This window comes from Kogia breviceps, chromosome 6 (assembly GCF_026419965.1).
Source record: "Kogia breviceps isolate mKogBre1 chromosome 6, mKogBre1 haplotype 1, whole genome shotgun sequence".
Taxonomy (NCBI): domain Eukaryota; kingdom Metazoa; phylum Chordata; class Mammalia; order Artiodactyla; family Physeteridae; genus Kogia; species Kogia breviceps.
Window position 1 is genome coordinate 91724943 of NC_081315.1, and position 25944 is coordinate 91750886.

Here is a 25944-nt window from a genome sequence, read left to right on the forward strand (position 1 = left end):
TAACTTGAATCTTGAGATAACAATTACAAAAACAATTTGCAACCACAACAGAAGGAATGAATTGGTTTTTCAAAAAATAAACCTAATCTAATCCAATCTACTCCTATCTAATCATCTGATTTGAGTAATACAATTTGTCTTCTGAAAAGAAATCACAAGAACTTAAAAAACATTATTTACACGCTCTTATTAAGTTTGAAAAGCCTTATTTAAAGCACACCTATTTACAGTAATTGTCCATATTTATGAGCAGGGAGAGAAAAGAGACATAAAAATAATCTGTTCTGTAGATGAGACCTGGATTTACCATATGCTAACAATTTTATCAATGATAAATTCTGGAGTTTTGGAACTAATTATGTTTAGCACCAAGAAAAACAAAAGAAATAACTTGATTAGAAAAGTAAAACAAACAAATAATTTAACTTCATTTAGCTTGACATGAAGCTTCCAGGCCAATATAGTACTTATTTTTAAATCATGTAGAGAATGGGTAGGTAAAAAAAGAGGCTATGATACAGATAACATTTCAAGGCCTTCTTCCAGCCCAAGCTATTATTTATAAAATGGAAAGATTTCAGTAAGTGCATTTATAATTGTTTCATCTGAATAATCTTCCTCTCCATTCTCTGTGCTTCATACCACTGTGAACTTCTCTGATGAGCTTTCTCCTTTTCATATTATAGTGAAGTTATTGAAATCAAGGTTGTATCTTCCTAACCTAGGACTTCCACCATGAAGACAGAGACTCTTTCTCGTTCACTTCTACTTCCTCAGAAAGCCTTGGCCAAGTTTTATTTTCCACACATGTTTGTTGAATCAAAATGAATAACCACAGTTTTGTCACTATATAATTACCCAATTAAACAAGGGACAGGGAGGATATTACTCTGTTTTGCTTTACTTAAGAGAATGCTTTTCTCACAAAAAAATAAATAAATAAAAATACCTGCAATAGGAAAAGTAACAACAGTGAGTGTTTTAACCTAAAAGAGGAATACTGAGATGAAACAGTTTCTCAATAAGTGCTAACTACACTTTAAGTTAGTTCCAGAGTTCCTTAAATCACACAGAAGATGCTTGGGTGTTATCATATTTCAGCAACATCAAGTATTTTATATATAACTCTAGAATAAAATCAGAGGAAAAACAGAAGTATATACAATGTATAAGCAAAGAAGAATGCAAGTATGGGGATAATACCTTGACTAAATAAGGAACTTAATGTAGAAATCATTACCTAATAAGTGTGCTGAAATTCAGATAAGCAAATGCTTTGAGAGTCTGGAGGCAACAAACCCCCTAACTGACCTCCAAAGTCACTTTGAGATTTGATGAGAACTCATTCCCTCCTCAAATGTCATAAGGGTTCAGCAGAGTGATCTAGTTTTAAAGGACTAAATTAGAATAAAAAGGATAATATGGCCACACATTTTATCAGTGTTAATTATTAATACTGAGGTTAAAAAGAAAGGGCTGAGAGTTCGGTAAGCATACTAATAGGACACTTTTTTCAGTTCATTTTCTCTGTCAGTGTGACTACTTTGCAGCAGTTCAAAGGGAAATATACACCTGAAGAATAATGCATTCAACTGGAAAACTGGGTATAAAATGTAAAAACATTAAAAAAGAGAGGAGAAATATAGGGAGATAATGACTTCTCACCTTAAATGACAGAGCACAGGAAGAGATGGGTTGATTTGATACCTCAGGATAGAATCTTTCTTTCCGCTCTTTTTAACTCCTTGATATGTTTAAATGTCACTGGGTGTCACCCCTTGGTATTCCACAGAAATGAGAAATTGACTGGGAAGTATTCAAGGTGAGAATATCATTCTTACCAGTCATTTTAGAATGCTATCTTTGTGAAACTAAACATTTTATGATGTTTTCATGATTACGCCATCATGTCATGTCAAATCTACCTAAAGTTAATAATAATCACAATTATTTTATTATTGCTATTTAAATAACAGTAGTAAATGATTTTATCATCAGCTAATATAGTAAAATTATTGCTACTCTTTTACTATTTATTTATAAATTATTACGTCTATTATCTCACTTAATGTCTTCCACAATCCTACGATTTATTATTAAGTGGGGCTAAGGGAAGTCAGAAAATTACAGTTAGTAAGAAGAGAAATCAGGATTTAACCCGATGTCCTTAGATTTCAAGCCTGTTTCTTAAGCCAGTACATTCTGTCTACTACATTACCTCTTCTTCTACAGGACAATGTCTTCTTTAGATTCTTTTAGATTGTGCTGTTCATTTTACTAGAAAGCTAGAAAATTGCTGTAGCATGCATCTTGATTAGTTGAGACTCTACTTAGAGATAATCTCTATTATCACTATCCATAATCACTATGAAGAAGTAGGAGTAAATAAGGCCCTCCAGAAATGTGGGGGTGTGTGTGGACTTGGAGATACTTGGGAGGTACAGAGCCATTTTACAGATGGCTAGAAAAGTAAAAAAATGCAGTCAGACACTGGTAACTAGACACAGTGAAATGCAGAACCATGAAAATGAATCTTTCCAAGGTATATGTCTTTTCCTACAGACAAAAATTTGCAGGACATTTGTTTGGGGGTATTATGAGTATGCCATTAACAAGTATATGAGCATCTTTGGAAAGCTGGAAGAGACAGTGTTGTTAATTCAATCTAAATGAAAACAGCACAAACCAACGATAACCAGATGATAGTACCTTACAGATGACTATTGAAAATTGGGTATGTAAAAGAAAAGCAGAAAGAAGAGGATGCTTTATCCCACACAAGGATATGATTTTAGTGTCTTTTCTAATTACCCTTGGTCATATAAAAATGATGTTTCATTTCCAAATGATATTTCAAATATACTGTTATTTACTTCTGAAAGCAATGTGAAAGTCCATGGCAGATAGGAAAAGACTTCCCAGCGGAATGCACCATGTTTCAACCCTCAAGAACAATGTGCTCTGAACACTAAAGCACGTGTAGTGAGGGGAATGAATAAAACAGTTAAGCCTAGTTTACATAGGTTTGAAGAAGTAAGAAAGTTTGGAAGTGTGAAATTGAAAAATATTAGCATATAAAAATCAAAATTATATTGTAAATGTCTGAGAAAATCAAAAGCATAAAATTAATTAGGCAGTTAAAATGGCCAAGTTTCTGATGATTTAACTTTTTAAAAACCTGCCTTATGGATCAACTGCTATTTTCTTATTTTAATTTAGTTCTATGCTATACTATTTGTAAGTTTACCTAGAGGAAAAATACATACTGTTTTGTACCTTTTGTTTACTCTTACTTTGACCAAAGTTTATGCTGTGAGGTAAGAAAGTAAATGTGCTTATTCAACTGTGAGATAACTTAGTCATAATTAATGGTTTTGAGGGCACTGTACCCAAAGCCAGATCAGACCTAAAAATGCCTCTCTTGCACAGTGTAATTTGGGGAGGCTCCAAAACTGTCTCCCATACTGACCTGCTGTTGGACCACCTGGCCAGAAATCACACCCTTTGACCCTATTCATTTCTTTGATTTATGTAATACATTCATTAACTACTATTAGAATGCATGTGTGTTATATAAGTTGTGTAAAAGGCCCTAGAATTACTTCTGCTTTGCTCATATTACTGCATATTATCAAATTCACTCACCATCTAAGAGACCCAAAGTTCTCTTTCTATTCAGGAGAATAAACTTTGTAAGAAAAATTGGATGTAAGAAAAGAATCACAGCTTATTGGATCTCCATATGGTTTTTGAGTTAATTTAGTTAATGGCCTTAAAGATGATAGAAACAGACCCAAAAGGAGTAAGTGACCTACCCAATCCTAAACGAAAATTGGGATTAGAGGTCAAGTGGGGTGTTTTCCATATTTGAGTTGTTAAACATATTATATGATCAAGTGATACACAGTAAAACAAACTAGCTCTGCAAATGTGATTCAGGGGGACTTCTGGAAGAATAAGTAGACGCATGAAGGCAGGGGTCAAAATAAAAACTTACAATAGACCTAAAGAAACTCATAAACACCATTCCAAGACAGACTCTGAAGCCTGCTGCATAGTTTAGATAAGGGCAAGCTCTTGCATAGTCAATGGTTACCCTTAATGTGGTGGTGCTTTTAAGCCTAATATTTGGTTTTCACTTAAATAATTAATTTATTTTATCATTAAAATATCATTAATGATAAAGTATTTTATCATTACTTAACTTCCCACCATGTACTCCATATTTTAAAATATGTAATCCCATTAAATATATTTTAATAAAATAACAAATAACCAATTTCCCCAATTTTATCAAAGGATCAACTTGAAGTAATCATACTAGTGATATTAATTAAAGGAAAAGAAAAAATCTTAGTGATTTTTTTCATTAATAAATGCATAATTCATGAGGGTTTTTTAAAAAGTATTTTTAATGTATAATTTTCATTGTTCCTTTCCAGAGACCCATGGGATATAAGTACCCCAGATTTGAAATGATCAGAATAGTGGGTCTCACATTAATTAATAGATTCTAGGTTCAAGAAATTATGTTTATTCTTACACTGTATTATTTGACCTAAGCCAATAAGAAAATAAAGCCTCTTTTATCATTTGGCACTAATATGGGTTGAAATATAGGGTAAAACTTGTTATAAAGAGAATTAAGCCATAAGCTCTTAATAAAATTTTATTATGCTAAAGTATAGAAGGCAGAAATAAAAGCTTTTGTAAAACGTAAGTGCATTTCACTGCCTGTGTAATTAGATTTTCTTGTATTTTGGTTATTTCCTTACTACAGCATCTGTGACAATTTATTTTGATCATTAGCTGTACCAATTTATACACAGTTTGCATCATCACATTGGAATATTATAAAATTACTGCACTGGAATTTATCTTCTAAATTTTACAAGGAAAGTTAATCCAAAAAATTGAGTTATAACTGCATTGTTTCACATAGGTTAAAATTCAAGAAAAATGTTTGAGGTAATAATAATTAGGAAATAGGGCAGCATCCAAAATGGTATTTTCACGGAAAATCCAATACAAATCCTGATTAAAACCTAACCAAGCAAAACACTGCAGATTACCTGGATTCCAATTAAATGTGACAAATGAATATTTGACAGGTTTCAACTCCAATTCTATTTATGCCAGAATGCTCCGTCAATATTGAAGATGAAACTACCAGAATTCAAGCATACAATTGCACTTTACTGCTAGATAATAGTCTGAAAACCTGAACCCAACAAAACTCTTACTCAAATGTCAACTGCTACATTTGGATCACCCAAAGTGAATCACATCTCCTGTGTCATTACCTATAGATCAGGGCTAACATGAATCACAGCTAGCAGATGACAAATGGTTATACAAACACTGAATTTCAAGTGTCAGTCATATAAAGTCAGGAAAAATCAGTTACATTATTGTGTTCCTTGGCCATTGACAAGACTGAAAACATGGTTATAAAAAATAACTAAAAGTCTTCCTTGGAAAATGTTTCTCAGTAAACTTTCTAGTCTCCCAACAAGCTCACCAGTTATGTTTTCCATAACATGTATGTTTCCTAAAAAGTAACTGCTATGTGTTTGTCTTATATAATTATGTTTATTATTATTTCTTTCTTATTTTAATGGCACTGAATCCTCAAACTCATAAAACAGAAATAACATTAAAACATGATTATAATGCCAATGAGAGTTGACACCCAAAAAATAAAGATTTAATTGTACTTTATGTTGCTTATAGTGAGACAAGTACTTTTTAAAACACAAATAAAATTACATGATATCATCAAAAGGTAATGCAGATACACTAATGCCCTTAAAGTAAATTAATTCTGACTTCCTGGGGTGTGGGAGGTATGTGTATATAAAACATTGTTACAGTATTTTTAATTTAATTTTTACTTCTGTGCAAAGCATTTTAAACCTATTTACCTTAAATATACATTCATCTGCATTGCAATTCATACCAAAATTTTTATGCTTATTTAAAAAAATACTAAAAAAAAATGTGAATTCTTAAAAACCATATCAAACTCCCAACCACATAAGCACACACCGCCATACACACAGGTAAGCATGACTTTATAGCCATAAGGCAAAATGCATTTAATCTCTGGCTAATTAATCAAGAAGGTTGTCAATCATCAGACCCTGCTCAATATTGTATGTGCTCAACCAGATAACAGTGTGGAAAAATAATTATTTAACATGATTTAATTTAACAATAATTTCACTTAAGGTCATTTACGATGTATTATTCTCTAATGCTGGGTTTTAATATTCATAGGTAAATGTCCAGAAAAAAAAAATCAGACTTTCTCCTGCTCTAATATATTCTATTTGCATATCATCACTAAAGAAACTGGCATATAATAAAAATTTAGAGTGTCTTACTTCACTTGGGGGATGGAATGGTGAATGACAAAATTTACTTCAAGGTTTCACTAGAAATAAAAATGTGTGTGATTCCCCTTCCTTTCCCTATGTATAACCAAACCTATTTTTATATATGAAATAATAAAGTTAGCAAGAACTTTACCATTCCACTATTTGACACAAATTTATTCTTCAGGCATTTACTTACAACCTGAAATCCAAAATATAAATCACCTAATTGTCTTTGGTAACATAAACAAATGTGAAAAGTTTCATAAGCACTACTTGCTATCTAACTTTGTAACTTAAAGGAAAGTGTACATAAGGTCAATTGTGATAATATGAGAACCATCTCACAACAGGATAAGAATATAGAGTGCTATAATCTTCCTTTCTCCCTTTCCCTTGCACAAAAAAGAGAAAAACCTTATAATTAAATAAGAGGGGAGTTCTAATAGCATTTACAATGTATTTTGGAGAATAAGATAATACTGTTACTCCAGTTCAGTTATCACTTGGAAAGGAGAGGTTTGAAAATATTTTTCTAAATACCTAGAAGAGGAAATAATCCAGCAAGGTGTGTTTACTGTCATTTCCTTTTACCAAGACTGGATGATTGTAATTGAAGAAATAGTTGCATGACAAAAATGAATAGAAGAAAACAATCACACAAGACCTTTCTTAGTGGCTATTGTTTAGGTTTTATGTACTAGTTTAGTCTTTTCCATAAAAGGTACTACTCTGATTTATTTGTAAATGTGTTTATTTCTGACAGCTTGTTTTAAAATGATGGTGCAAGTTTGGTAAATTTTATCTATAGAGTTATGTTCCTTTATTTGGCATTTCTGTACTTTTGGCAAATATTGATTATTTCAAATAAACCAGGTTTAGTGTCAGCTATTTTATTTTGGTTTTAGACTGACCTTCACAAGTCTACTAATTACGGCTCACTAGTGTGATTATGTGTGTGATGTTGTGTTTGCCCCTACCATTTTCCATATGCTCTGCCTCACCAACACTGCCATCCGGCGTGGTCCTTTCATAGTTGTCCTCTGGGAGTGGAAGGGCACCCAGCCTTGGCCCTGATGAACTCTTACTGCTTGGTGTTTCTGACTCCTCCAGCCCGCTGTCATAGCAACTCTGCAGTGACCCCTGATGTGGGTCCTGGGGCTGACTCACAACAGAAAACGTCACTCTACGAAATGGCTGTAAGAGAAAAGATTCTGAATGTCACTAAGGTATAAGATTGTAAATAATCTTATTTAAAAAATACATAAATTACATACATTAAGGTCAACTGACAACTAATTCAATACAAAACGGTTAATATAACATGTTGAAATCTATTTGGTTAACTGTATTTTCTGAGGCAATACCTAGAGCTTAGATTTTATTATGGAAAAACTGAAAATTCCCTTTCTGAAACAGAAATAAGAAAACATCAATGTCACTAACACACACATGGAAATCTGATATGTTACTTCCACATATTCACCATTTTTCTATTCTGTAGTCTTCACTTCAAATATGTTTTCCACAAATAGACTCCTTATAAAAACAAGGGTCAGTGATTTTGGAGAGCAATAAATATAGAGCTAATCCACTGTAAGAAGATTTCATTTTTAAATACTTTGTCCATAAGGCAAGTGGTTTAAAACTGAGTGTTCTGGCAGTTGACAAGCTTTTAAAGGTACAGCTGATAAACAGGAATTTAGATGTAGTGCTAGGAAATCTGAATATATTTCTTACTTCATTCATTTTAAATATATTACCTATTGACCCTGAAAGTGTAAGGGTAGTATTGAAATAATAGACAAAAAATCCCTGAACCAGGGAATTCAAAATACACCAAAATTTTTAATTGTATGTGCTTTTATTATGACTATTCACAATTTGCTCAAAAAAGTAACATCATGTACAGTCTTTAAGTTGTATTTAAAGTGTGCTGCAAATCTTTCCCCAATTGGACATCACAATTTACCATGTTACTAATGTTGGCTGGATAGAATACTTAATATATATGGAATTTAAAGGTTATCATAACTACAAAATAAAACAAAAACATTTTAGGCTCATTAAGGGAACAAATTAATGCCATACATTGTCAGGGCTATGTACACATAATATTTTGGGAAAAAAATATAAAAACGTTCTGTAATATTTGTTGGAGATTATTCTTGGCAATAGTTGTATTCATTAAGCTCTTGTATGATTTGAAAGTGGCATAAATGTACAGATTTTTGCACCTATAACTCAGACTGGTTCTTTCTAATATAAAGTATAAAACTAATGTTGCCAGAATAGTGAGAAAGGTAAAGAACCTTTTTTGTACTTTTAGAACTTGAATACTCTTGGTAGAAATCACTAATCACAACTGGGACCAGTAGAATTTTTTAAATGTTAAGGATTATCTACATATGGTAGGTTATTAATGGGAAAGCTAAGAAATATTGTGACATTTCCCCCAAATTTATAAATTGGTTTTACTAAACACAAACACATGGTCCCACAAGTCTTTCTTTCATTTTGTCTCATATTGAAGATTGGCCAGGAATATTGTCTTGCTCATATTTCTAACCCAGTACCTCTCCCTCCATGTACATACTTGGAGTGTACAGTCTTTATAAAATCTTTTTAATTTAATTCAAAATCAAACTTACAAAGGGAAAACATTTAAAGCACATTCTCTTCTTTATAATGTTTCACTGAATTGGGACTTCAGATTTTTAAACAATTACAAAGTATTTCTAGTACAAACAGCATGCACACCATGGGCCAAAATTTACTGGCAACTAAATCTCTAGAAACATTTTCCTTATTTCACTAATAATTCTCATATTGCTTTACAGTAGTATGATTGTGATATTTTACCTTATTTCTTAATAAACATAGAAATCAGTTTGTATTTCCCATGCTTTATCTTATGTGTGCATATTTTATTTTTTTTCCATTTATTACTCCCAACTGACTGCAGTCTCTCTGTGAATTGTTTTATGTTTGGTCTCACCTCAGAAGTAAGACCAGTGACAGTCTCCTAAAACTATACTGTTCTGCACACAGAAGATACTCAGCAAATACTACCGAACAATAAAATGTTAATGAAAATGTTGAATTTAGGAAAGGATGCCAAGAGTCAGGAAAACATATTATCATTTCAAGACATAGCAGTGGGTTAAGAAAAACATATAAAAAGAAAAAGGACGGTCCAAATGTTATTTTTAATTCTATTTTAATGATTCTCAAATCTTTTAGAATCAGTCTACTAATGCAAGGAGAAAGTTCAAAATGAATACAGAAATACATAAATTATGCTAATAAATTGACAAAGAGAAATAAGAAATTATGAGATAATGTTCCATCTTGATATAAAAATAGAAAAGAGGGTGATGTTTGAACAAAGGTGGAAATCTCAGAATCTGTGCCTAAATGCTACGTTTACCAAAAGTAATTATAGAATAGCAGAGATGGGTGATAGTCTATGTTTGCAATGAAAAATGTCAAAAATAATTATTTTTCTATTATGTATTATGTAATAGCTACTGTGAATCTGTGCATTTTTTAAAAATTTATATTATTTATTTATTTTTGGCTGCATTGGGTTTTCATTGTTGCACGCAGGCTTTCTCTATTTGCGGCGAGCGGGGGTTACTCTTGGTTGCAGTGTGCGGGCTTCTCATTGCGGTGGCTTCTCTTTGTTGCGGAGCACGGGCTCTAGGCGCGCAGGCTTCAGTAGCTGCAGCGTGCGGGCGGCTCAGTAGTTGTGGTTCACGGGCTCTAGAGAGCGGGCTCTGTAGTTGTGGCGCAAGTGCTTAGTTGCTCTGTGGCATGTGGGATCTTCCTGGACCAGGGCTCGAACCTGTGTCCCCTGCATTGGCAGGCGGATTCTTAACCACTGCGCCACCAGGGAAGCCCTGAAAGTGTGCATTTTATTTTCTTGATTCCGTACCCTATTTTAACTGTGAATATATTGATCCCCATGAATTACTGTAGGTTACATATTATATTTAACGATGGAAGGAAAATGTTGTAATTTAAAAATACTAAGATCAATATATATACTAGCAAATGCTTAGATCCATTAATACTTCCTTTTTATAAAAAGCTTTTCATTCAAAATAATATCTAAATGAGTGGAAAATGATTCATAATAAAAATCTAAAATAAAGAATATCACACAATGGATCATAAAATACTCCATCTATCATTTTTATCTACACTTAAAAATATCCCATTAGAGCTCTACATATAATATAAACATTACATTACTACCTCTTTAACTCTATTTTGATAAATTTAAATAAATAAAATCTTACAGCAAACTATTTAAGTTGGTAATGTGAACCAAATTGGTACAGAATTCTGAATTCTGAAAGAGAACCCATTAATGCAGGAATTAAGCTTTAATTCCAGTAATAAATCACACATGTAGATTTAGATAGATAGATAAATAGATAGGCAGATAGTTCAGGAGACAGACAAGTATTTACACACTATCCTTCATCATTGGGTTGGGTCTATTGAGAAGATAGGTTTTATAGCAGAAGTTATGACACAGAAATTCATGTTATTTACATACTCCGGATATATTGACTAAACCAGAAATGTAAGCAATGTGTTGACTGTGTGACAGAGAGAATGAGTTTGCATTGTATATGTAACTGTCACTTTGTTAATGACTGATACTCTGAAGCAGAGTGGTTTAAGTGGTGATTCCTAAACCTAGATGTGCCTCAGAATCATCCAGAGTACTTTTGAGAAAGCACAATGCAAATATCTGGCCTCAAGTTAAACCCAGTGAATCAGCATTCACGGTGGAACTGGCTATCAATCATTTATAAAATCTCTCCAGGTGATGAAGAGGCAACAGAGAGGAGAAACCCTACAGTCGAAAGACTATTTGGTCAAAAAGACTAAACTGCTTCAGGAAGCCAGCTGGTCTCCTAAGTGTTCAAAAATTTCCCCGGAGAGTCAACAGAACCATGATTTCATCTTGGGATGCAAAAGTATAATATGAAGATATTTAGTGACCTGAGGTGTCTGAGCTTTCTATTTTTCTGTCTAGGATGATAAATGACTTCATGTCTTGCAAAGGCAAGCTGGTCTATACAAAACAGGAAAAAGTGGAAGAGCCTGAGGAAGAGTGTCAGCTTCCCAGCTCTTTGAAACTATGAAGATGTGCTTGAAAATTGAGTAAGTAATGCAAGAAAGAAGTCTCCGAGAAAACTGTTCCAAAAATTGTGCATGGGACATGTGTGAGATTTATAAACAAGAGGGAGTGGAAATCGAAGATTTTATTATGCAAATAAATGATCTAATTAAAGGGGTGAGATTGAAGACATGATCTGACAATTCCCTGCAAAAGAGAAGGAAGAATAAATGTTGAAGGCAGAGGATTATGCTAAGAAAGAATGAGGGAACAGCAAAAAGAATGGCCAGCAAGGCCACTATAAAGCAAAGCTGTGTGGCTGACTGGATCTAGTCATTATACTTACACTTGTTTTGTCCCATTATGTCCCAGGGTTTCAAGGATGTTCCAACAATAATTCTACACATTTAAGGAACTCAAAATCTTATATAAAAAAAGACAAAATATAACATGATTAAGTTTCCAATAAAATAAAGGTACCCCCAAAATGCCATGACACCTGTTTAGGAATTTAGGGCAGGCATTGCAAAGGAGGGGTTTCTGGGTTGAGATCTCTAAAATAATTTTGATAGATAATACATATTTGAAGGCTGATAATAGATTTCATATCTGGGACCAGCAGCAAAGGATAAAAAAATAGGGTGAGTAAGAAAACCAGGTCACTTTTGAAACTCAGAAGCAAAGGAAGCTGTTAATTTCAGGAAAGAGAATAAAATCTTACGTTATCAAAGCCATCAGAGATGTTGAGAAGAATGCTGATTACCAAAGCTCCATTGGATTCATCCATTAGAAGGGCATTTTTGCTAAAAAATCTCTGAACTCTGGGGAACAATTCTAGGAGATTAAGCCAGAGGAAGTAAAAGACCCACTTGTAAATATATGGAGAAATGGAGAAAGTGGGGAGAGACTACTAATTTTGTTTGTTTGTTTGTTTTAGCGGTACGCGGGCCTCTCACTATTGTGGCCTCTGCCGTTGTGGAGCACAGGCTCCGGACACGCAGGCCCAGCGGCCATGGCTCACGGGCCCAGCCGCTCTGCAGCATGTGGGATCTTCCCGGACCGGGGCACGAACCTGTATCCCCTGCATCGGCAGGCGGACTCTCAACCACTGTGCCACCAGGGAAGCCCTACTAATTTTAAAAATATGGTATAAGAGAGATGAGGGGTAGCAGTTAAAAGAAAAAAAAAGATTTGTGTAAAATCTTTATTTTTTTTGTCTTTTTTCACTGTTATTGAAAAAGTTCTGCTTTAGGGTAAATAGTTGAAGATGCAACAAAAAAGGGCAAGCAAAATTATGCCTAATAACATAAGGTTGTCGGGGAATGAAAGAAATCAGAGACTGGAAGTAAACTAACTAGAATTAATAGAAAAATGAAATTAAAAATAAAATCACAAAGGCACGGTAAACAATAAAACTCATTGAGGAATTGTATGTATGATTTGTGTGTGTGTGCGTGTGTATGTGTTTAATGAGAAAAAAATATTGTATATTAGAAATAATAGGAAAAAAAAATTATTCCAAGCAACATTATAGATTCCCTATTGACCTCAGACAACTTAGCTAACCCTTGGCTCTTGTGCCTTAGGCTCAGGGTCTGTAAAATGCAGAAAATAATACCTGCCCCTTACTAACTTAAATTCTCTGAGAAATAATGAGATAGTTTATACAGAAGAACCTTAAGCTCGCTCAAAGACATATACTATAAAAGGTATTATACCTCAGGCCACAGCTATATAACTAGAGCTATCTCCCACTATGTTTTAGGGTTTTTTTTTTTTTTTTTTTTTTAAGGAACTATAGAGCTGGCCCAGTAATTTACAAAGTTTCTAAATAATTTTTAAAATTCATATGAAATTTCAAACCTATCCTCCAATTAATGCACTAAGTTTTTATTGTTCTACATGCAAGTTATTTGTAAAACAATTAGGTACATACAGTAATACCCACATTTTTCAAAAACTATTCAAATCTAATCATTTTTATTGAGAATGAATATTTTTATATTCAGTTATTTAAGAATGACATTCATCAATTATCTTTTGTTTCCATTATGACACACTAGAGACTTTCACTTGAAGACACAAATATATTCAAAGGTAACTCTGGATAATATCCAATCCCTGGGGTGTGGGATGTACCTCCATCCTCATGCCAGGCCTCAGCTGACGAAAATGCATTTTTAAACTACTATAGACTGGAAACCAGTCCATTCTTTATATAATCTTTATCCATTCTTTATATAATTTTATTCACTTTCTGTTCTAGAAATCTACAGGTCACATGGGAAGTGGATACAGATGTGAATGGAGAGGTCTTTTCCCTTCTACTATTTCCCTCATGCTGTGGGAGTCCATAAGTATGGCTGTGTCTTCCTATCCTCTCCTCATTGAGAATTCTGATGAGCTCAAGGTGTGGGACATGTGATTGCCATGATCATTTCCACATAAAATCAACCTCATAGCCTTGAAAAGACAAGTATAGCAAATAAGGAATAAGTTGGGTGTTGTGGGGATATACAATGTAACATATTCAATAAATGTATTTGCTTATTAATATTTTGGATTTTTTTAAATTTGGAAAACCTGAATGTAAGTTAAAATGGTGTATTGGTAAACTTGGGATCAAGAGAAAGACAGTCTGCATAGATGAGGAGGGGATTTAGAATATGTCTGGATGACAGAAACAATGCTTGTGTTCTAATGATAGTATTGCAAGGGGTAAGGCATTCATGAAGGGAAAAGGTGATGAGCATTTGATTCATTCTTCTTTTCTGTAAAATTTCATCTCAGCAATTGATAATGTGGACTACCAATTAGTAAACCTAAATCTAGGCAGTCTAGCTGGTTTAGAGGTCACATACAAAGTTATCACAATCCTCACTTCAAATGTAGAGTAGAAGCCAGATCTCATCCTGGTCTTATTCAGATGGTTCAAAGAAAGTTAAGTCCATACATTTCAAATTCATTAGAGGACTGGAACAGTTTTCTAAAAAGTGTTTTTTAATACCTAGAAAGTTGATGTCAAATTCTAATACTGCCTCATTTTTTATATTGAAGATTCATTTTAAATTTTTTTAAATTTTAGAGACCCATATAACTGCCCTCCTTTTTTGACAGTACTGATATAATAGCATATGCTATTTATAATCTACACCTTTAAGAAAATTAATTCTGAAATTAACAATAACATTTTATTGTTTGCAGAATGCAATCATTGTCAAATGTGTTTAACATTTCCAGGTGCTACCTATTTTAAAAAAATCTTTGTCACAAAGTTCATTTATAGTCTCTAAGAAAAGCAATAAAGACCAGATGCATGTTTGCAAATATATGATAATAATGAAAATTTTATTTTTATCCATTCTTGTTGGATTAAAAGGTAACCATCATACCATAAAAGCAAATATTAAGTCCCATAATCAGACACACTTAAAAATATTGGCCTTCCATCTGCATTATCAAAATCTTCTAAGTTACAACCTGTACAGTAATAATGCATTGTTTTCTCTGATAGGGCAGTGGCCAATTTTTGAAAAGGGAAAAGAAAAGAGTTGAACTTTAGGAATATCCTATTATACACAATGCTTACAGTAAAACAGAAAACACAGCATCATGTTAAGAATGTAGAAAGTTTCCCCTTGGAGTCCATCAACCTAGTGAAACTACTTTTATGAGGATTTCATCTGCAAGAGGATAGAACTCTTAAGAATGCCTCTGGAAAGAACTTCAGGTTAAATCTCTCTGCTCTGTGTCTTACAGACAACTTTATGGGGAACTTTAAATTTGCACCTTCTTTTTAGCTTCAATAGTTTCTCCATAAATCGTCTCCTTATCTGGAACTCACATACAGCTGTCTCAGTCACATCAATTATTTCTGAATGGGATGAAAAGGATTTTTTATTTTTTCCAATTCACTTAGTTATGTCCATCAAACAGACTTCTAATGACTCTCTTTGTCAGTCATAAAGCACTGAAACAGTCATGGAGCAGAACATTGCTGAATTACAAGGAGCGCTGCTTTTGCTTTTTACTTTTAAAGAGGAGCTATCTAAGACAGTGAGATCTTTCCTTGCAAATGAACAGGTACTTGATTAATCTACAAGCATTGTCAACCAGTGTCAGCGGCTAGTGAACAAACGTATCTAGGATTCCATGGTGCTTTAGCTGGAATATGTCTGGCAGAATCTCCAAACAAACTTTAATGAGGTCTTTTAACTTTTGGGGGGCATCTGCCTTTGCTAGCATGTTAAGGTTGTTCCCTACTTCAAACTTTCGTTCTTTCAAGTCAATAGCAGATGAAAGGGTATTAAAAAGAAACATGCTGAGACATTTGGATTGGTTAATTAAAACACTCATTTGGGGAAGAAGTTAAATAACTGTATTTCTTTTGACTTGCATGCAATTACATATTTGACATCATTGTGTATATTTGTCCTGCAGAAACTAAGAATGCAGGTTATACTTTATAGTTCTTAGTCCACTAGATCACGAACAATTTAATATGGCAAAAGAACAATAATGGTAGTTAAAATAGGAGCTATTCATTTCACATGGGTCACGTTGATATTCTGATTTTGCAAATAAAAAAATAATGAATTTAATATTCAAACTACTGCAAGAAATACTCTAGCCTAAAAATACACGCTTGCCTATTTTTTTTCTAATGAAAATTATCAGAAAACAGAACAAAGCCTAAAACTCTTAGTAAATATAGGCAAACATTTTTTTCTGAAAACTTCTAAAAAAGATATTGTGCTCTAAAACACAAACTGTGGGTTCTTTATTTTGTGGACACGTTGTTTGATTTAGTTTTTCTCTTTTTGCTGGTTTCCATTAAGCCTAGTTGAGGATTTGGCAAACTTTTTCTGTGAAGGGCCAGAAAGTAAATATTTCAGGCTTTGTAGGTCATAGGTCTCTGCCACAATTACTCATTCTGACATTGTCCTGCAAAAACAGTCACTGAAGATACCATAAATGAATAAGAATGGTCATGTTCCAATAATACATTATTTATGGAAATAGGAATTGGAATTTCATATAATTTTCCTAATTCATAAAATGCTGTTTTAAAATTTTTTCAACCATATAGAAATGTAAAAAATCAAATGTAAAAATACAACTTTTCTATTTTGTTAACATTTTTCAAGTTACTGTGGACTTTTCAAAAAGTGTGAAAAGTCCTCATAAACAGTGTGTAGCAATTATACCTCAACAGTGCTTTGAAAATAGTTTAGATTCAATTGTCATTTGTTAGCCTGTTTTAATATTTACTGTCCTTTTTTTGCAAATAACTCTGAACTGGAGACTCAGGAGACTTGGAGTCAAGTACTTGCTCTGAGACTAAGAGTAAAATCTGGTGGAAAGATCAATCTTTCAGTTTCATCTTCAACTTTAAAAGGAAGGAGTTATAACAAATGATATTTAACATCCTTTCCAGTTCCTTAATTCTTTGAAACGATAAGACGATAGGTTTGTTCAATAAGTGAATAAATGGTTGAAATCCATGATTTTAAAGTAGTCTTTGCTCACCCATTAAAAAATTTCTTAGTACATTGTATGGTCTTGAAAACATGAATGCAACTTGAAGTGCATTTACTCATGAAACGAGAACCATGAACAAAAATATGTATACCAACCAAACATTTCAGTCAATTACCTTGATGAAAAGCTACAAAGATGACAACATCTTTGAGACAGGTGTTTGTAACTAGTAAAGAAATTCTCTGGAACGTCAGCTCCATGGAATATGCTTATCTAAATCTTTCCTATCCTCTGAAACCACCTCTTCTGTGATTTCTTCTTTGACTCAACCCAAAAAAATGTTCAGTTGAGTTCCTACTGTGGGTTAGAGGCTGTGAAATCTCATTCGTCGCTTAAATGTATGCTTCGAACAGCAGAGGTTAGCAAGGTTGGTATGAAATTCAGTGGTGAAAACATGCTGAGCCATTGATTAGATTTCACCTGCCAATTCAATTGAGACCCTACACAGTCCCTTGGAAGTTTCTATGTTTACATGCACAGATAAACAGGATGGCAGAGGGAGTCCTAATTAAGAAAATAGAATACTGACAGGCAACTAATGAGAAAAAGACAATCTTTGCAATAATATTCAATCCAACAAAGACTTATTAAGCACTTGCTTTGTGCCTACCACTGTGCTGAAAAATCTACATGCTGCAAATTTAGGCCTTAAGCTCAGTTGGGCAAGTGTGGATTAATCATACAAAAGCACTCACAGAATACAAGCAAAGGTTTCTTTCTCCTTTTTTCTTTTGGCTATTGTGATATTCATCAAAAGCTCGGTTCACAAGCCTCTCAGTTGCTTTGCATGACTACGCTACACACCCATGCAGTTCCAGAAGCAGCTGAATGAGGTCGATAAACCTGTGTCTTAAACTACACAGTTGGAGTTAGTCTGCAGCAGTTCAAGGGAGCAATGCTGAAGAACCAAGTGGAACTCCAAAAGATCTGCCCAGGTTTCCAACTATAAAGCACTAAAAATGAACAAATAAACAAGGACAAAAAACAACCTTTAAAAAGCTACCTCTTAAAATACATAGAAGTTTAGAAGCACAGACAGGAGCCTGCCTCATAAACACCTGAATCAATTACTCCATACTGAAATGAATGAAAATAAAACTTGCATTTTAGGATCCACTCAAACAGATGCTCCAGATTTTTTTCTCTTTTTTTCTTTTCTATCTCAGACATTTCATCGAAACTGCACCTGGTAAAATCTGTTTGGGAAATTACATGCATTTTAAAAACATTGGGTTTTCATATTCTGTGGAATGGAGGTCTGTGTCCTTAAGTAGCTTTTCCTGGTATGGATGGATTAAAGTGTCTGACAGGAGTCAAGACAGACAAATGGAACAAGGCTCCAAATGCTCCATAATCAAGCATTTAATTATTAAACTGAGCTGAAACCTAACTAGATTCAAGACAGAATCTTCTGCTACCTATGTGAAACTTCTGCTACCCCAGTGAACCCATTTCCTCTGTCATCCCTGCCTGTTTACTTGTTTTATTGTATCTGTACTTTGCTTAAAAGAAAAGTTACCAGTGTCCCTAAGGAATAGCCTATTCAATGCCCACTATATGCTCATTTTCATTCCTTAATACAAGTCAAACGACTCCAGAAAAATCAGTGAAAGTGGTTTTGGAAGGCAGAAAGGTGGACCCCAATGACTTCCACATCCTAATCCCTGGAACATGTGGCCAGGTGATTTTACATGCAAAAGGGAATTTAAGATTGCAGATAGAATTAAGTTTGAAAATCAACTGACCTTAAAATAGGAATTTATTTTAGATTATCTGCCTGGGCCAGGTGTAATCACAGGATTATTAAAAGGAGAAAGGGAAGGCGGAAAATGAGGTCAGAGTGATGCAATGTGAGATCTGTGCTCACCTTCTCCAGCATTGGAGAGGAAGGGGCCGCATTCCAAGGAATGCCGGTGGCCTCTAGATGCTATTAAAGGTAAGGAGGGGAGCATATTTTCCTCTAGAGCCTCCAGCATAAACACTACCTCATGTTGATTTAGCCCAGAAAGACCCAATTTGGATTTCTGACATCAAAAACTATAAGGTCAAAAAAAAAGCATAGTTTTAAGCCATTAATTCTTGGTAGTTTGTTATAGCAGCAATAAGAAACTTATATAGTGGGTCATGGAGCCTGAGATAAGATGGGAAGAAAAGGGAAGTAAAGCAGTTGGACTTAGGTTTCACATTTATGAAACAGGTTAGTCATCATTCAAATTTAAATTGGTGTTCCATTCCTGGATCACTCCACCTGCAGGTCATTGAGAAAGAGCATTTAATTCTAATAACTGTACTTATTTTATAAAACTCTCAAATATATTGTTATGTATTTTATGTTGAAAGTGTTTAGTAACTATAAAAATGTTAAAATAATCTTTGCAACCTTATTTTCACATTTGTTATTCTTTTAATGCAGTGAAAATACCAATACCAAACAAAACCAAATTAAGTGGACTAGGTCTCTGTCCACTCATTCATGTGGGGAAAACCACTTCAAATTTACATTTCTGTCCTCTCTTATCAGATAACTAATATTGTATTTGGGGAAACCCATGGACTTTCAAATCAGGAAACCATAATTTGTTTTCCTGATGTTAACTAGAAGTTGAACAAGCTTGGGCTACTGACTTAATTCTTCTGAGCCAGATTCAACTTCTGTAAATATAAATGATAATCTCTCCATTTTAAATACAATGAAAATCCAATTTGATCTTATAAGTGAGTCAGATTTTATATTATGAAGTGTTCTATAAATTGTAATGGTGAATTGAGCTCAAAATTTTGTCCATAGGCCAAAGATTTAGGGAGCTGATAACATTCACTAAGAAAAATTCCATAAATTTGGAAGAAATGAATTCTTCCCATCATGTTAGCATTAAAAAAAAAAGAAAAAAAGATAATGAATGTCTTGATTTTCAAGAATAGCCTCATCTATACTGGAGAGTTAATAAATCCTAATTGGTGCCTACCTGAAGTTACCATATTCGTAGATATTGCCTCTGCTACTTTCTTTCTTATGTCTTCTTTGTTTTATACTTGTGTATTGAAGAAACTTTCTAGGAGGGTGAATTATTTGTATTAAAAATTGAACTTTTCAGAAGAAAAATGGAAAATAAATTCACCAAATAAATAATAAGTAAGCATGTTGGCATCTCATGATTCTTTAGGGAAATGAGGATACTCACAACTTGACCCTAACATGAAGACTCAAAAGTGATTCTTATACAGAAGGGCAAGTGTTCAGAAACACTGACTGGAGTTTAAGTTTTAGCCATAATTTGAAAATATAACCGACAGTATCCAATATTTGCCATATATTATTTCAATATTAAATGCCACAAGACCAACTTATTTCAATTCCCACCTCCTTGAGAAAAATGGTCAAATTCTTAAGCTTATAGAAAATGCACATTTTTAAGCATGAGGGAAAAACAAGTTCACAAAGCAATAACATCATAAGACCATCATGTTTTATTAGTAGTACTACTATTTGGCTTTCTAAGTCTGTTTACATTTCATATTTAGAAGATACATGGGAGCCATATATAAAATAAAATACTTTATTCCTTTTTTTAAACCTTATGACCTTTTCCAAGTCTCTGATCATTTTCTTTTCACACAACTTTATATACATTGACATTTTGTACACATTGCTTCACTGATATCTTTTTTTTCCTTCACTGATATCTTTTTTAAAAAATTAATTAACTAATTAATTAATTTATGGCTGCGTTGGGTCTCTGTTACTGTGTGCGGGCTTTCTCTAGTTGTGGTGCATGGGCTTCTCATTGCGGTGGCCTCCCCTGTTGTGGAGCACAGGCTCTAGGCATGCAGGCCTCAGCAGTTGTGGCATGTGGGCTCAGTAGTTGTGGCATGCAGGCTCCAGAGTGCAGGCTCAGCAATTGTGGTGCACAGGCCTAGCTGCTCCGCAGCACGTGGGATCCTGCCGGACCAGGGCTCAAACCCGTGTCCCCTGCACTGGCAGGTGGATTCCCAACCACTGTGCCACCAGGGAAGTCCCTCCTTCACTGATATCTTAATTTTCACTTTAGAAGTGCTAAAATTGTAACACTTTGACACCCATAGTTTGTGAAATTCATTATAGTCTATTAAAGTTTTTGAATCACCAGTGCTTCTGCCCCTTGGATCTCATTATACACATTCTGTGTGTTAAGAAATAAAATTAATAACAAACCATGTAATTAAGTTAACTCTTGTATTCTGGGGGAAACAAAATAGTCATGGCATGCCTGTTTTTTTTTTTTTTTTTTTTTTTTTTTTTGCGGTATGCGGGCCTCTCACTGTTGTGGCCTCTCCCGTTGCGGAGCACAGGCTCCGGACGCACAAGCTCAGCGGCCATGGCTCACGGGCTTAGTTGCTCCGCGGCATGTGGGATCTTCCCGGACCAGGGCACGAACCCGTGTCTCCCGCATCGGCAGGCGGACTCCCAACCACTGCGCCACCAGGGAAGCCCCCTGTTTTTTTTTTAAATATTTAACTTCAGTTTTTTAACAACTGCTTAATTGGCAGATTATGAATTAACTAAACATAGCATGTATTATCTTCACCTAGTTTGACAGAGAGCCCTGAAGTAAAGCAGAGATACTATGCTGAGCAAGAAACTTACATATTGCAACTGATCAACGCGAAGAGAAACCTTTCTAGGTGGCAATCAGTATCGATAATTGGTAGCAGACATTTTCCAGAACATATTGGAAGAAGGCAAAATCTCCTTAATGATATAGCTGATTGATTGCTTACCATGTGTCCATGCAAAGCTTATTTAGCCTGTGCTCTGCAACGGGAGAGGCCACAACAGTGAGAGGCCCGAGTACCGCAAAAAAAAAAAAAAAAAAAAAAGCTTATTTAATTTCCACAGTAGCACTATGGGGTAAATGTAGAAACCAATACCCATGGAGGTAACTTGCCTGAAGTCACACAGTTGCTAAGTGATCCATCCATAGGTTGGTTCTTACTCACCAAGCAATAGCTTGTACTTAATTGAACCCTGAGAAATTGATAAACCGACACTGAGACTTCTGCATACATTGACAATAGCACTGGCTTAAAGAAACCATATTCTAGCACAGGTCAGCTTACTTAAAAGCAAAGGATGGTAGAACCTGGACTACACAAGAAAACAAGTACTCAGGAGAATAAAGTTGATTATTTTAGCCACTTCCGATAAGGGCTCCTTAGGCTGAAAATTAGACATTCAGCTTTGAACTCCACTGGAGATTATCTGTAGTTTGTTGTTACATTTAAGCCAAGTATAGAAGAAAAGACATATAGTTCACCTTCTACCATGTGGGGCTTAAGTAATTTTCTTAAAGTCCAATAAACCTTCCTGCTTTGTTTTATACAGGTCAGCTGTTCTCAGCACTGCTTATGCATTTGAATTACCTGGGACACCTAAAGAACATTCATACTTGGAATATATCCCTGAATTATTTTGGGATAGTGCCCAGCCTCTATGTCAGCAGGGTTGAAAATCCACTCTAATCCTAAAATAAAATGGAAAGTCATTCTAAATTTCAATCTGCCTTGGTTGCCAAGAATATCAGTACTCAATCACCATCTATTTGTAAGCCCAAGTAGGGTAGGTACATTTCCTTATCTTCTCTCTATGTGGTTTTTGAGATATTATTTATGTGTTAACGTCTCATTATATATTTGTTTTATCATAAAATATCCCAAATCTTTTGGAAGCAGAAGGGCTACATTTTGAAGATGATTACAGAAAAACTGAAAATGAATGTTTCTTATCATTCACTTTATCTACTTTGGGAAAACAAATGACTTGGGTATTATTTTCTAAAGACAATAATACATTCTAGATAAAGTAATTTTTAATTAAAACCAGCCATACTTGGGGTTTTGTTCAAAAATAAGAAGACTAAGAGAGTTTTATTTATTAATTAGTATAGGAATGATCAACATGCCATTAGAATACAAGAAAATTCATCTTCATGAAGTTACCTAATACTTATTATAAGACATGTGAGACCTATTTTGTTCCTCAATTAGCAATAAGTCTTATATGACTAGTGATAACTCTATTTTCATCATTACAAATATGTATTGCTATTCATGACTTTATTTCTACACAATAATTTACTAGTTCCTCCTTTAAGTCTAGGAAATCCCCAGATAGAATGCCATCAATGGCAGCGTTATCAAGCACTTCTAAAACCATGTGTTTAGTATCCCTTCCTCCTTTTAACATTTTTTACACCATATTTTTTTCACTTTTTCTCCCAAATATCTCGCGTCATTCTACTAACATAGTGCATCAACCATCCAGGACAAATTACCCTTGCTCTGTCCTATGACCTGTGTGCACTGATTTGTGAATATCCATGGTAATGACAACCAGAATTTTTATGCATTGCCTTCTATTTTTGTGTGTGTGTGTGTTACGCGGGCCTCTCACTGTTGTGGCCTCTCCCTTTGCGGAGCACAGGCTCCGGACGCGTAGGCTCATAGGCCATGGCTCACGGGCCCAGCCGCTCCGCGGCATGTGGGATCTTCCCGGACCGGGGCACCAACCCGTGTGCCCTGCATCGTCAGGCGGACTCTCAACCGCTGCGCCACCAGGAAAGCCCTATGCATTGCCTTCTAGATAGTGTGTTGCTCCCCTCAGGTAATATAATATCATTAATTAAAATACTTGGGGGCTTCCCTGGTGGCGCTGCGGTTGAGAGTCCGCCTGACGGAGCGGCTGGGCCCGTGAGCCATGGCCTATGAGCCTACGCGTCCGGAGCCTGTGCTCCGCAAAGGGAGAGGCCACAACAGTGAGAGGCCCACATACTGCAAAAAAATAAATAAATAAAATAAAATGAGGATAAAAACACTCCTTTAAAAAAAAAATTCTTCGTGTCTTAAGAAAATCTTTCATGAGTGATATAAATTTGAAGAATATCATACCTAAAGATTAAGAGAAATTTGAGGAGGAAAATTAAACTCCTAAAGTCATAAATATTTCTTCCTTCAACTAGAAAAAGCACTGGACTTGAAGTTGATACCTAAGCTTTCTCATTTCAGTAGCAATTCAGAAACATTTCTTGGATCCTTACTTTGTTCACATGAGCTTTACTACTCACAAGCTCTATGATCCAAGGCAAAATACGTAATTCCTCTAAGCCTCAGTTTCCTAATGTTTAATATGGGGGGAAACTGTGAGCACTCACAACAGAGTATAACTAAGAGTTTTAAGTTACGCAATCCAGTGAGTCCTAATCTCCAGGTTGCATGGCAAGTACTGGAGAAATTGCTCAGTACTCAAAAGCTCTCTAGACCCACATTCAGAAAATCTGTTTGTTTAGGAAAAAAACAAACATGATTGTGATGCACACCAAATTTTGAGAATCCCTGGTATAAACCATGTAAAATTCTGAGCACATTATTTGTTTTATTAATATTACAATTGTTATCAGCCCTTCATTATTATGGCTAACCCTGAGAAGCTCCTTATAGCAGTCAATAAAGTGGCAGTCAGGCCCACCCATTATCAGGACATTTAATTATGGTGAGAACAAATACCAAGCATTGTAATCATTCATTGCTTTCCCCACCCTCACACACAAACAAATGTATGTGGTCCAGAACTGTTGAAAGGTGGGTAGTAGAGTCATAATCAAGTGGGTTCTATTCTAGAAAGATTCCAGGGAAAGTTAAAGACACATTTTGAAAGATGGAGGCAACAGCAAATCCAAAAAAGGACATCATGAAAATGACCAGATGACAGCCTTGTCCTGACAGACATGCTACTGCTTCCCATTGGCTGAAAGGCCTAAGAGAGAGCGGCAGCAGCAGATGAGAGAGATCCTACCTCACAAGGGCAGCTCAGATGGGGTCAGCCTTATGGAGGGACCTGTTTCTCCTAAGATAGCTTTAATGTACTGGAGATAAGAAAGGCATGGAAGGGCTTCCCTGGCGGTGCAGTGGTTGAGAATCTGCCTGCCAATGCAGGGGACACGGGTTCGGGCCCTGGTCTGGGAGGATCCCACATGCCGCGGAGCAACTGGGCCCGTGAGTCACAACTACTGAGCCTGCGCGTCTGGAGCCTGTGCTCCGCAACAAGAGAGGCTGCGATAGTGAGAGGCCCGTGCACCGCAATGAAGAGTGGCCCCCGCTTGCCGCAACTAGAGAAAGCCCTCACACAGAAACGAAGACCCAACACAACCAAAAATAACAAATAAATTAATTAATTTTTTAAAAAGAGAAAGGCATGGAAAATTAGGCAAGTGGTAATTGTTTAAACAGAAACAACAAAAATTGACATATACACAAAACATGTACATTAGGAAAGTAAGGGCAATTTTTACCCTTCACAATGTGAAATACTGTAATACTCCAAGTGCCTCTCTTTAATAAAGTAATTTTATCTATGTTCAAAGTGGATGGAACAGGAATATCTTATAAATTTGCATTGTTCTAGACATTCTCCAAATCTATAATGTAAGGTATTCCCAGGGTTAGTGGGCTTCAAAGTATTTTTTTTTTAATCACTACCAATAGTAAGAAATACATTTTGCATTCCTATCCTGTATGTACAGATACACACACCACACACACACACAAAGGGAAGCATGATAATATGATATTTTTCTTTACTGCATGCAGTGTACTTTGATATATATTTATATATATTTTAATCATATTCCACCTCATTCCATTATCTTATTTAATTTAAAAAAGGTTGTTAAGATACACTAAATTGATTTTATGCCCCATTACTGGGTCTAAATTACAGTGTGAGAAAAAATGGCATTTGTTAAAAATGGAGATTTCAGCTCCACCTTCACCCCAAGATAGGTATTTAATAATTCTGAGGGTGTGCATCAAGAATGTGCATTCTATAAGTGCCTTAGGTGATTCTGATCTCTCAAA

General features: G+C 34.9%; 1 protein-coding gene across 6 annotated transcripts in view; it reads right to left on the bottom strand.

The window, feature by feature from the left end:
- PCDH7 (protocadherin 7) overlaps positions 1–25944 on the bottom strand; it is a 411267-nt gene that overhangs the window by 209977 nt on the left and 175346 nt on the right. For 2 of the 6 annotated variants that reach the window (XM_059065818.2, XM_059065816.2), the window contains exon 2: positions 7382–7574. The exons of 1 other annotated variant lie outside the window; for it this stretch is intronic. In XM_059065818.2, coding sequence (XP_058921801.1) covers positions 7382–7574 — 193 coding nt within the window. Of the gene's footprint in view, positions 1–7357; positions 7575–25944 lie in introns of all 6 variants that reach the window. 3 more of the 6 variants (XM_059065817.2, XM_059065815.2, XM_067036313.1) reach the window with 2 other exon arrangements.